The 13981-nt window shown below is 38.5% G+C and overlaps 2 protein-coding genes across 2 annotated transcripts; both read right to left on the bottom strand.

Moving 5' to 3' along the window:
* Nucleotides 1-164: 164 nt before the first annotated feature.
* Nucleotides 165-683, bottom strand: LOC115687804 (uncharacterized). Its single transcript, XM_030613474.2, has one exon. It carries the CDS (start codon nt 681-683, stop codon nt 165-167), a length of 519 nt encoding a protein of 172 aa, XP_030469334.2.
* A 1253-nt stretch (nt 684-1936) lies between these two features.
* Nucleotides 1937-5512, bottom strand: LOC115687854 (AT-hook motif nuclear-localized protein 1-like). Its single transcript, XM_030613542.2, has 5 exons — nt 4609-5512; nt 3936-4003; nt 3148-3279; nt 2745-2906; nt 1937-2199 (listed from the first exon to the last, which is right to left on the bottom strand). Exons 1-5 carry the CDS (start codon nt 4967-4969, stop codon nt 1975-1977), a joined length of 948 nt encoding a protein of 315 aa, XP_030469402.1. The 5' UTR covers nt 4970-5512; the 3' UTR covers nt 1937-1974.
* Nucleotides 5513-13981: the final 8469 nt, after the last annotated feature.

Here is a 13981-nt window from a genome sequence, read left to right on the forward strand (position 1 = left end):
AATTAGTACATCAAAAATATCTCCCAGCAGAAGGAAAGAAAATAATAACGCATCAGCGAAACATCGAACTTCAAGTAATGGTATGCTATTCGACCTTACAATGATTTAGATAGTGTTGCTCATAAAAATCAAAGAATTTTGATACATTGACCTTGTGCTTGGTCTCAATCTTCTCTCATCCTCTCTTCCCGCCATCCTTTGGTGACCCTGGCAATGAAGTCCTCACTTCTCTTCTCCAAATTGATGTCCCCGTCTTCATCCTTTTCGAAAGCTTCGTCACCATCTTCATCATTGGACCATCCGATCTCGCCATTGCTTCCACTGTCATCGTCATCCTCCTCGTAACCATCAGAAGTGACGTCGTCATTTGAACGACCATCATCTTCATCTTCGCTGTCATCAGTGTGAACCTCGTTTTCATCCTCATCGGCAGGATCATCCACCCTAAATTCTTCATAGAAAGAAAAAGAGAGACGCCTTTCTACTTCATGGTCGGTATGGCTATGGCTCCCGAGGAGGATTGCAAGAACGACGAAATTTAATGCCAAGAACACGAAAAGAGATCTTGAAGACGGATCAACAAGATTGGTACGTTTAAGTTTTGAAGTTGTCAGCGAGGTCAGAAGCAGCACAGCAACAAAGATTAACGCAGATGCAAGTATAGGTACCAAGACAAACTTCATGCCCCAGCAAGCAAATACTTTGGTTTGCTGGCAATTCAAAGTGCTTCAACTTATGATTTTGCGTGAGAAAATCGTCCCTTTTTATAGCTTTGTTAAGGAAAATCTGATTCACTCAATAAACAAATGGGTTTACTTAGAAGTTTAAATATAGTGTACGTGTAGATATGAGCTGCATTTGCTCAAACAATGGGAAATCGAGCAAGCCCACCTTCTCAAGTAATGAAAATCTTGTACGGAAAGATCACTCGGTAAGTGCTCAGCACTTCATAGTTTGAAAATCTTTCAAATTAAAATCCATAACACAACGAGTTAAGAACATAACCCTGATTTTTTTGTGGAGTAAAAAAGAACATATCCCTAATGAATAATGATCAGGCGACAATTAAGCAGACCCTTTCTTGTTCCTTGCGGTGCACACAAGACACAAAATTCTCCGTGGCATTCTGTACAGTTTCTACATTGTTAAATCTTACAAGAATACGCCGCCTTCAAAATAATATTTTCAGATGCATTCCGAAAGATGCCGGAGCTTCCGTACAGAATCCCCTTCCAGTGGCACCCGATGTTCGCAGTTTGGTTTAAGGACTAAGGCAAAGATGCCGAAGCATAACATATTGTGTAAATGGTCTACATCATTGACTTTCGTCATGCAGGAGAGGATACCAGCTAAAATCTTGAAAACCAACCTGTATGAGAGAATTGACAATCTTGATTAGTTACAACAGTTATAATCCAAATATTGTTATTATTTATTCAATTGCTCTCTCCATCAGTCTCTCTCTGATGATCAATAGATGGTGGTTTGAGTTGACCAAAGGGGTTCATTTCCTCCCCAGGAACAATCGGACAGCATCAACAAGAACCAGAAAGAGACAGCATCAATAATTTTTAGCAGATGCATGTCAAGAGAAAGCTGACAAGGCAGAAACAGTCATTTTTTTCAAAAGAAAACTAACAAATGAAGTATTTTCAGCTTTAGCAACAGTAAAGGAAATTGTAGATCCATCGAGGAGACATAACATTGAATTATTTGACGAAGATGATACAAAAACGAAGCATATAAACTCACTTCGCAACTTGCAACAGTCTGGAAAATAACTCTAAGCAAAACTATTACATCGTTTGGTTTACATGCAAAGGCGACAACACCAGGCAGCTTTCTCACTAAGCAGACATACAATCTGGGAATGAGCAACAGAAAGATCTAGGGGCACAGGACTACGAAAATGTACGTCTACATTAAATTGCCATGATTATCACGTGGTTCCTGACGAAAAATATATGACATCCCTCAGGGCACGGACACGTTGATGTCAGTCGTCTTGCTTCTTGAATCTGATGGGAGCGACGACCAGTTATCTCCTCGATAGGATGGACTTGTCGAGAGAATTACGCTAGGGTCCGAGAGAGGTATCGGAACAATTCCAGATTGGTTTGTTGTTGATAGAATGTCATGTTTTGGGTGCTTTGTCTTCTGCTCGTGCTGATCTCCCGCAAGAAAACTGCCCACCACAACCTGGTTTTGCAGAAACAACAAATGCTCCGTCAAAATTTGCTCCCAGAGAATTATTCTTAAAAGATGTTGGTGAGAATGAATATGAGATCACTTGTACACATATTTGCAGAGATTATAACTCCATGCTAGAATTTATTATAAGGTATAATAGTGTAGACCGAGAAAACTAGCATCAATAGCTATACATTTGTTTCCTCTAGTGGCAGATCAACACTCGACTAAGAGATGGTGAGAATAGCCAGAAAAATCATGTAGGTATTCACAGAGGCAATCTTGTTTAGAATTAGATTTCACAACATAACTCGAATATGATTTGGTCAGTAAGCTTTCACGGTTTTCCAAGTTTCAGAAACATATAAAAATTTCTCATGAACACTTCCAAAAGAACAATGTAAGAGATCTCTAAATGACAAGCACGCGGAAAGAACCAAATATGGAAGTAGAATTTTTTAGCCTGAGAATCACCCATGAAAGCATTTAAATGATGGAACAAGACTTCCATCCTGTTACCGACAGCGCCAGAAACACGTAAATGTCAAAAATACCTGCACAGGACTTGCTGCCACGAGCAAACCAGCGACGCCGCCGCCCACGACACGTCCGTCTGGGCTCGCCAATGAGACGCTCATCCCGCCAGATCTGCTCCTTGTTCCTCCAGTGTCGTTGGGCATGAATGATCCAGTTAAGGATAATATCTCGAAACGACCCTGGAGCAAAAGTGGACCAGGAAAACTGAGGGACTAAAGCTGCGAAATGGAAAGGTGCGGGAACAAACTTGATAAATGAATTTTTTCAATGGATAATGGAGAATTGTTTAAATGCTGGCACAGTATTTGCAATCTAATAATAAGTACCGCACCTGGGGCATCCATTGATTCAAAGCGAGCCATTCATAACATAATCTTTTCAAACTTAAAAAAAAAGAAGAATGAACAAGAAATGGATCACCTCATATGTCAAGGTACCGCCAGAGGAATTAGGTTGACGAAGCGTAACACTTGAGATCACGCCGTTCGCAGAGAGAATGCATATGGTTCTAGGTCCTTGTTGAGAAAAGGAAATGACTTTCATCGTGACGTCCTAAACCAAATAAGAGATGCTCAAAAATTCAGTCTTCTACTTGAAATAACAGTCGAATGAAGGGAATATGATCTATGAAGCGACAAGACCAAAGAGAATATCAGCTAAATCATAGTATGTTGGCATTATGTCTTGCTCAGATATTTGCTATGATGTTTAATGACTATGGTAGAGTAATATAAGAAAAGGTCTGACTTCATCTTTCATGAAGAAATTAGGAAGATGACGTAGTTAACAGATGGAACGATCTCTTTTTTAATATGTGCAATTAACTCTTTAGTACCATCATCATAAACTTCTCGGATAAAACTGTGAACAGTCTCGAGACCTCCAAATTAAGGGCACGTCTAATAAATAGTCTTGATTCCATCATCCAAAACAACATCAGAGCTAACTTCAGTAGCTTGAGGTTTTATCAACCAAGTCCAAACTTAATAAATCATAACTATTGGAGCACTCGGAATAAAGTAATTCCATCTCCATCATATTAAGGGCGAGGCTCATGGCGCAGAATGAGCGACTAAGTTCTTATTTTATACTAATAGTAAATGATATAAGTTCATAAATCTTGGCATAATTAAGTTCTTTTTTCCCTAAAGAAGACACTTGACAGTCATACTAGAGAAATCAAATTCCTACTGTTCTCTATTACATACCTCTCCTGTATTAACGGTGATAATATGGGGAGTAAAATTGGTACCCACAGAGCATGCGACCCATTCACCTGCAAAAGCACGTTCTGATGCGATCAACCATAATCGACTCATAAAACAATTTCAATGTTTTGTGATACAAGGAACAGAGAAAGCCTTCAGATACGTAAAAAGAGTCTTAAAAAGCCTTGCACTCTGTGCAATGTGGTCAATTAAGAAAAGAGAGATTCGACCTAAAAATTCTGGCAGGCCTGAGAGCAAGAACATCAACAATTCTTATCACTTTACTTGAGATCAACAAGAAGAACATTATAGCATAACAGCATCAGATAGCCAAACAACTGCACGTCCAGATTCTTTTCCTGCTCTTCGAGCTAAAAAATCTCCACATTTCAACATTAATCCAACTCAGAGAAAAGGGAAAAAAACAAAACAAAATTTACTCATCGTTCTTGCTGAACAACCACAGCCCGTAAAATCTCCATATCTAACCAATCCCAGGTCCCACTTCAACAGAAAAAAAGTTTTCACTGCTAAGCACTTGGAAACACTTAACTTGGAAGTACTGCGCACTAAACCAAAAAGGAATACCATCAAGCTGCCACTTCAGTCCAGGCTCAAAATCACAATCCACAAGAAAAGCATGCAACAAGAGTCCACATTTCTGAGCATTTACCAAGATTCTCCACTTCAAACTTGGGCTTGCTGACCGACCCGGCCGGCTTTACTTTGCCGCGCTTCGGGGTGGAGAAGTCGATCACCGGCGGCGGCGGTGCCGCCGACGATATCGGCCTAGGCGACAGCGCCGGCCCTCCCGACCCGTCAGGCCCATACTTTCTTGGCCGGCCCCTCTTCTTCTTCGCCAGAATCCCCGCGGCGGCCGGAGGCGGCGGAGCCACCGTCGCCGGAGGTGGCGCCGATCCGGGCGTCGGGTTTGGGTTCTCGGCTCTTGGGGCGACATGGTAGGCCGACGGGGCGTCTGATCCCACCACCGTGACACCCCCACTACTAGCACCCACGCCATCTCTTCCCTCCATAACCGAAAGCTTTAAAAAAAAAATAGAAACAAATAATCGAACTTCTACGAGCCAGACATCAAAGACCCATTTCCTTTTTTACACCAGCAATTTCCCGAGCAGCTCCGAATTCGGACAGAAGACCAAGTTTCGCCAAATGGAAAACCAAACAAAAAATCCAAAATACAGAGGAACAAAAGGGACCCAAAAAAATCGAAACTTGGAACCAGTGGGAGTCTTGTACAGGCGAAAAAAGATGAAATTTTTCACCGGGTGACAAATAAGTTGGAAGTTCTGTGATCACACAAAGAGGGGGGGGCAAGTCAGCTCAGCTCGGACAAAGCTCAAATTGTGGGCGATCTTTACTGCCGGGCATGGCAAAAAAAGAAGAGAAATTTAAATGTATTTCGAACAGTGGAGGAGGGGCTACAGGATCTTGAAGACAGATTGCTAAAAAATCTTTGATCTTGGGGCGACTTTTGGGGGCCTTCTGCTGTGTGATTTCAAAGGGAAAAGAAAAAATTGCAGAGACATGAAAAAGCAACTCTGTTTTCTTGATTGGCTAATTCGGCTCCTAACTTTCCTAAGACCAAAAATACATTATTCTTTGGTAAAGGAAAGAAGAAAAGATAAATATATATATATTTCTATATGAAACGGCCGGAATCATTGAATTTATTGGCGATTGGAATTAAATAATTTAGTGTTAGAGCATTGATATGTGCGTTTTTGGTTTTGAATGAATGCTGTGGGAAAAAGGAAAAAACCAATTTAAAAAAATAGGACCGAAAGTGGGTGGGGAAATAATTTTTTTTGGGGGGGGGGGATTAATTTTGGGATCATGCTGGGGGAGGTGGGGAGAACCAAAGCTAATCAAATATTTAATACAAAAGTAATTATGATTGTAATTGTTTAACAACTATATAATTAGCTGGTAGGAGAGAGAGGGAGAGAGAGATAATGTTTATATAGAAAAGATAAAAGGAAGGTGGCTAAAGCAAAGCAACCTCCTTTTCCCCCGTCCGGTAAGAAAAATACATTGTACAAAACAAGCAATGATAATTATGACTTTTTGCAAAATCCCTTTGTTAGTGTAAAGCACAAGCTAAAACATTCATGTATCGAAGATCGGGATGGAAGAATCCGGTTAAGAAGTAACTCCGACACACACGCATGGACTCGTCCAACAATGAATGCATAATTATTTTCTGGGAAAATTTCAAATAAAGGCCTGAAGTGCTCTTATTTTCTCATATAAAGGTTTAAAGTAAATTTTGTGTTAAATAAGGGCTTAAAGTGGTCACATAAGTCTTAAATAAGGGTTTGAAGTAGCCATGACAGTTTCAAATAAGGGCCTGACCTCGTCGATCACCCGTCGGCCAAATATTTCAGTCGATCAAGGCCGTTTTCATCCAAAGAAAATTTTCATTTAAAAAAATTATATTTTATTTTCTTTTTTCTCATTTCTTTTTTTGTCTTTTCGGTGAGGGTCCGGCAACCATCACCCAGGCGACCCTAGCCCTCTCCGGGCATCAGTAGTGGCTAGCGACCAGTCACTAGCGAAAAAGAAAGAAAAAGGAAAGAACAGGGGAAAAAACGAAATAAAAAAGGAAAAAAGGGAAAAAATTCAAAAAAAAAGGTAAAGGACAAATATTCTCTTTCGGGCTCTTATTTGAAAAAACAACAGCACTTAGGGTCTTTATTTGAGAAAATAATAGCACTTCAGGTCCTTATATATAATTTTCCCTTATTTTCTTTTACAATGAAGATGATTTTGAAAAGTATTTTCCTAGAATGATCGTTTGCATTTCTTATAAAAATGAATGAATAATAAATATTTTCTCCATTTGCAAAAATGTTTAGTCATACATTGCTTTTAATAATATAAATATTTTCATCGACTAATTATTTCGAGTGATACGAATAATTAATTAATTCGTTCACTTACCGCGAAGCAAGCGGAGCTTCAATAATTTTGGATTAACGCGTGTAGACTCCCACTTGTAAAAGTGGCAATGATTTCGGAGATATTTTTGCTCCTCCACTTTATGTAAAGATAAAATTCCAAAATCAATGAAAAGTGAACAAGCATATAAAAACCATTCCCATAATTGCAATGTTTATTTTTTATTTCATTTTTTATTTTTTGGGAGGGGACAAAGACACTGCACAGATTGGGGCTCCGTAGAAATGTGATTGGTCCTGTCTTGGACTCATATTGGCAAAGGGTTGACTTGGTCAACTTACCCGTCAAATTTTAGATGGCTGGGGAAAAATCTAAAAAATAAAATTGAAAACGCCAGAAAACAAGAAAGGAAATGACGGACGAAATTGCGCAAAGACTGGGAATTAGACAAATTCGGGCTCATTAAAAATTTGATGTGATGCTCCAACCGTGAGAAAAAAGGTGCAAACTCGAAATCTATATACAGAGGTATTAAAAAAAAAGATAATGACATAAGTAATTTCTGAACTTTGGATCAATGTGAAATATGGTTCATCAACTTTTAATTTAATTAATGTAGTCCAGAACTTTAGTTTAATATTCAATGTGATCCCTGAACTTTTATTTTATTCAATGTGGTTCTTAAAATTTTAATATATGTTTAATGTAGTCCTTCCATTAATTCAAGTTCAGGGATTATATTGAACGTTTTCATATAGTTCATGGACCTACATTGAACATTTTTATATAGTTTATGGATTAAATTGAACATGTATCAAAAGTTCAAGGATGACATTGAACAAATTAAAAGTTTAGGGATCACATTGCACATTATCCCAAAGTTCAGAGATTGTTTGTGTCATTATCCCTTAAAAAAATAAAAATTAATGTTATTTTAGTCTTTGGCAAAAGAATTAAGACGTTAAATGGGTCTTGTTTTGCGTAAAATATGTACTTATTAAATCCATTCACTTATCCTCGAACTAAGGGAAAGAAAAAGCTGGGAAATGCTAAGAAATTTTGATAAAGTATACTTATTATAAATTTGGCATTAAAATAAGTGGATGATCTTATTTACATATAACGTGATTAAAGAAGGATTAAGTTATACTGGAAGTCTATAATCAGAAAAAAATTGGCCAGAATGACTACATTAGAAAATCATCAAAAGGTTGAGGACTGAATTGATCAAATCAAAAAGTTTTTTACTGAATTGGCCGTTATATAATAGGTTTAAGATATTTTGGACAATTTTCTTGATGGATGGGTATTACATAGGGGTAATGACACAAATGGTCCTTGACCTTTGGCTCAATGTGCAATATGGTCCATGAACTTTTAATTTGTTCAATGTCATCCATGAACTCTTGATACATGTTCAATTTAGTCCCTGAACTATATGAAAGTATTCAATATAGTCTCTAAAATTGAATTAATGGAAGGACTACAATAAAAAATTTCATATGACTCAAGGACTAATTTGAACATGTCTCAAAACTTCAAGACATCATTGAGCAATTTAAAAGTTTAAGAACTATATTATACGTCAGGCTAAAGTTTAGAAACTTTTTGTGTCATTTTCCCTATTACATAAGTTATAGACGATGTTTGTGCAAAATATTTTCTAAGGATCCACCAAATTCCAATCTAATTGCGTGTATCGATTGGCTAATGATGGTCTTCATGTCAATCTAACCACACCTACTAAGTTGATAATCCGCATCTTTACTCTCACAAGAATCTTTCATGAGAGCAATATAAACCTTAATTTCGCACTCACAAGAGACACGTATACTAAATTCAATTGAGCTAAGTATTAGAAAAGGGTATTCTTTGTTTATATTATCTTTTAATATTTTTACTATAATTAATGAAAATTTGGAGAGGGACCCATAAGGCCAAGACATGCGCTTGAACGAGTACACTTGAAGTTAGTGAATTGCGTGTGCCTTGCGCCATCTGGCGTCCCACTGCAACCTTTAATTAGTGTGATGCTTGACCATTAATTGGATATAAATTTTGGGAACGATTATTTAAATACCGTTCTCTCTCTTTCTTTCTTTTTTTTTTTTATTATGGTGATAAATCCAATGTCCATTATCTTCCCACATATTATAATAATTTGCTTTATGCATATTATATTAAATTCTCTATAAGCCCAAAAAGAAAAAGAAAAAGAAAAAGAAAACAGACATGGAACAAGCTTTATAATTTTTCCATGGTCGGTCAGCAGACCTAACTTACATTTGGGTTTTGCTATCCACAAATGAGTTATTGAAGGAGGGAAATGGCCTTTTTTCAAATCAACTAAGCATCCACTTGACCTTCAAATAAAATAAAAGGTCGAGACCTTATATTGCCCATCTATGTCAATTTGCTGGTTTTTTCTTGATGACACAAAACCAGCTACTATATAATATATATATTATCTTTTAAATTTTCTAGGGCAGCACTTTACCATCAAAATCTTAGAAGGATTGGCCTTCAACACAATAAATTGATGGGGAATGTAATGTAGCTCCTTGCAATCTAAGTAGATGGTGTATAATGTAAACCTTGTTGAGGTTGAAAATCTGCTCTACGATATCGTGTCAAATATATATACTATTCTTGCCCTAAAGGAGTTCCTTCAAAAAATCGAGAAGAAGAAAACTTGGTCCAAGGTAATCGGACTATGAAGACTCGTGAGTGCTATTTGTGGGTGTGTCATTGATACTATACCCCAATTCGAATCCCTACCATTCTCAAAAATTGAATGCGCGTCATAACCGGCTTTTGTTTATAAGTAACTTAAAGACTAAAGGAAAATAATGCGAGAATCAATCAAATGGGTAATCGCTTATTTGAAATGCAGCAGATTCTGTATTCAAATCACGACGTCTCTCATTCAGAGTAATCTTAAGGGTCGTCCACTTTTTCTGTGGGTGAAGTGTTATTCTATGCACATAAACGAGCCGATATCCGTACATCCGTGGAGATTATCACTATTGAATCCGAAAGATTTTCGTATCTCGTGACATAAAGAAAGAAAAGGAGAGAAGTAGTCGACGGGAGGAATTAGTTCAGTTATGAGAACTGTATGGGCGAGTCGAGTTCGAAACCAGATGAATTAGCCTCGATCAAGTTCGAATCGAGGCAATTATACTTTCGTTCCCCCCCTTTCCATCAACTTTGGGCCATGGCTCGGCCAGTTTGTTAGGCCTTCACATTTGGACTTAAACGGGCCCAAAAGCCAAATCGGTCCAAAAAGTATAGATTAGGACAAGAGGCCCATGAAACACAACTGAAAGCGGTCCATAAAACTATATTCTAGCTATTTTTTGGCCCGACTAAAATTCTAATGAATCCAGATTTTGCGTCCTTATCACTTCACTCTTGTCACTTGACACCAAAAGGAGAAAAATAAATGGTTATTATTTGTTTCGTTGAGAAAATGAAGGACTTGGAGAGAGCAAAATAAAGTGCCGTTTTGATTTCATAGAATATATCCAAATTGGTTAATAACTCATGGGCTTAAACTTTTGAGTGAAGGTGGATCCAACTGGATATATTGATGGGCTTGGACTTGTGCTCCCACAAATGATATTAGAGCCGATGGCTGATTGGTGACCCACTCCCAATATGTATTGGTGTTTGGTGAATATCTCAAGGGAGAAATCTTATTCGTTTTCGAGCGATGGGCAGAGCCCGACGATGGCAGCCTTCATGCTTCGGTCCGGAGAAAGAGACTCAAGAATGAATGTGGTTGGCCTTGAGATAAGTTGATGCAAAATGATACTTGAATTAAGGCGGAGTAAACTTAACACTGAGCTCACACGCGAGAATTGGTGTGTACATGTGAGAGGAGATTGTTGAGTGGACATGCGTGTTGTGTTAGAGAAATCTCACATCGAAAAATTAGTGTAGTGTGGAGCCGTTAATATATTTAAGTTGATTCATAATTTATTGACTTAAATTTTGACTGAACGTGATAAATATGTTAGACGAGACTTGCGCTTCCGACAAATGGTAGGATTGTTGTTAGAACGGATACATCCGATGGTGTCTCATCATGTGTGGCGATGTCTAGGGGATCATAGACAGAGTAGGGACAGAGAAGACCCAGATGACTGTGATGTACTCGTCGGATCCCTTTTCAGCATTAAATAATGCTAAAGTTCTTCTGTGTCTATCTAGTGGCACACCAATCATCTGCCTTGAAAATCATGTCTGCATCAACTCAACCGATGAAATCTAGATGAGGCCAAACGGTGCACGGAGCAAGATGCCTATTCCAAGATGGAATAGGAGATTAAGATGGTGTTGGGATACGGCAGAATTAGAAAAGAAAATTCGGTCGATTGTATCATGTGTGCGGTTTCAATCATGGTCAAATCTCTCCGGCCAACGTTTTTTTTCTCTCCGGCCAAAGAAAATTAGGTCGATTGTAAGGAAGATTGTGATTGAATTATGAGCAAAAGGATGAATAGTTGTTGAAGCTTTCTAGGGTTTGTTGGAGACGTGATGGCTGACTCGGCTGACTCGGATGGAAATGATGCGAAAAGGAGCTTTCCACCTAACTTAAAAGAATCACGCGCAATGCATTAGGGTTTGTGCTTGGTCATGTAAGGAATATATGTTGATAATTACAACATAATGCAAAGGTTTTGCATCGAATGGCAGGCCTGATTCATGACGCGATGATAATAATGCAGTGTTGGTTTAGTGATGGACAGAGGAGTCGACAGTATCTTATGCAACATATTTATGTTTTGTCCTAAAAGGAAAGTTTTGCATGCACAAAACATGCCATCTTTTCATGAAAGTCATATGAACTTTTGTGCGTTTGCACTGGTAGGTTTGAAGGTTGGTACATCTATCTAATTAAGTCGGGCTTCCTCGTCGTAAGAAAATCATTTGTGTAATTCTTTTGCGCTCTGACTATTCGTATCTTCTGATACCAAATTTTGGGTACTGATATTAGGAGGGAATCATGTCTTAATTCTTGAAATGATGCGATGCACGAAGGATATTATGTCGCTGCACTTGTTATGTTATATGCACTCAAAATCACCACTCCGACCTATATACTTTCGATGATATATTAGTACGGCTTATTTAAATGAGGGAGCAAAAAATCACTCGATTGTGAGAAATCCACCGCGGAAGAGAACAAGCCGGAGAGACATGCATTCTTAGTGATGTGAGTGCTTTACATCTATTAGGAAAAACTCTACTTTTTGTCCTTATACTTTCATGTTTTCCTAAGCAAGTTCCTATACTTTTTCGTGTCGTAGTTGGACCCGATTAGACATACTTAAATAAAAATATATGAACTTCGATCTAGAAAAAGCATCAAAGTACGAAGTAGAATAAGGTAATTTACATGTAGGTTCATGTTAACTTAAAGATCTTGTTTTTTTTTTAATTCTTTTTGGGGGCTAAGTGGGTAACTTGCAAGGATAGGAAGGTATCAAACTATGGGAATCTATTAATGCTTTGATGAGACGCTGGAGGAAGATGAACCTTTTGCATCCTCAACCAGACAATCCTGCATGGCGACATATCTACGTAGATCCCTCTTGTCTCTCTGAGAATGTCGGCTCGTGATATCTCTCTTCCAGAAACAATCTTTCTCGAGATTGAATGCACAAGGATCGTCCAAACTTCAAAGCGAGCTTAGTGATTTGGAAGATTCAACTGTGGCGGATAATCTTTTCACGTAGTTTCGCTTAAGCAGGAAGTTAAAGTTGTGTGAACACGCAGCAAGAAGATTCCGTTCGATTTAGTGCTTTGCTACAGCTCTCCAAAAGAAAAACCTTACTTTGCTGTGAGGCCCTTTGCTTTTCATCCGCTGAATATGTTCCCTGGCGACATTCGCGTCGTGTCGTGGGGATCTTTAGCTCCATCGGGTTGGCAAAGATTATGAATTTCATGAGCATCGACCACGGGAGATATATGAATTACGTACTTGGAAAATTGAATCTTTACATGTGGCTCGAAGTGCGATTCTCGTAAGGCAAGTGCTCCGAATCGGAAGATGTTGTGCTCGACCTAAAAGAAGGGATCTTTCTCGGTTGGCGTTGTTCTTAGGGTCGTATAATTTAAGAAGATGCTCTTGTGCATTTCACTTGCCTTGCCAAGCAACAATTGGTGTCGAGTCAACTTCCTGAAAACGATCTTGCAAAGGCTAGAGAGAGAGAGAGAGAGAGAGAGAGAGAGAGAGAGAGAGAGAGGAGGGGGGGGGACCCTCCTCTTTTTTCTTTTTTTGGTCAACGGATAACCACAAGTCATTATATATAATTCAAGTTGAAAAAACAAAGAAAAAAAAAGGAAGAAAAATTGCTAGAGGCGTGATTAGATATCGATTCTCAATAGATCCTCAATCGCCCGCCTCGGCGAGGCTTGCTCACGCTTAGCAACAGAAGGGTGAGCCTCGCCAATAGTGGCAAAGTTGAACTTGCCAGTTTGAGTATGGCACGCCACGTAGGATGTCAGCATCCCCGTCGCCGATTTCTAACTAAAATTAGCTAAATTGACACAAATGCACAAAATTTAAGACTCAATTGAAAAAAAAAGTTTATGACTGAATTGGCAATAACCGTAATAAGTTTAGGGCTTTTTGGTAGTTCTCTCTAAAAAAAATGTGCACATCCCTATAAAATATTGTTAGCTACTAGCTGGAGGGCATAATTCCTACACATAATCAATCAATTAACATTTTTTGATTCTTGAGAATGGATTGCATTTCTAGAAAAGGGTCGGAGAATACAATGAATTACGGCATCTTTCTGCAATCAGTGGGAGTTCAAAGTAGGGGTGAGCAACTTGACCGCCCAAACCGGGACCGGACCGGACCGACGGGTTTGGTCCGGTTTTCGAGATTATCAGGTCCGGTTCCGGTTCCTAAAAGCGAACGGTTTGGCGATCCGGTTCCCGGTTCCAAGGGGGAACCGGACCGGACCGGACCGACTATTTAATATATATTTTTATTATTTTTTCTTTAAAAAAATTAATAAAATGTGAACTAAACTCTAAGTGAACTTCATTATCATAAATTCATTGATAAAAATTAGTAAAATGTGAATTAAACCCTACGTGAACTTCAT

The sequence above is a fragment of the Syzygium oleosum genome, unplaced genomic scaffold (genome assembly GCF_021117445.2).
Source record: "Syzygium oleosum isolate NSW1041296 unplaced genomic scaffold, Sole_v2.1 Sole_v2.15, whole genome shotgun sequence".
NCBI classification, from domain to species: domain Eukaryota; kingdom Viridiplantae; phylum Streptophyta; class Magnoliopsida; order Myrtales; family Myrtaceae; genus Syzygium; species Syzygium oleosum.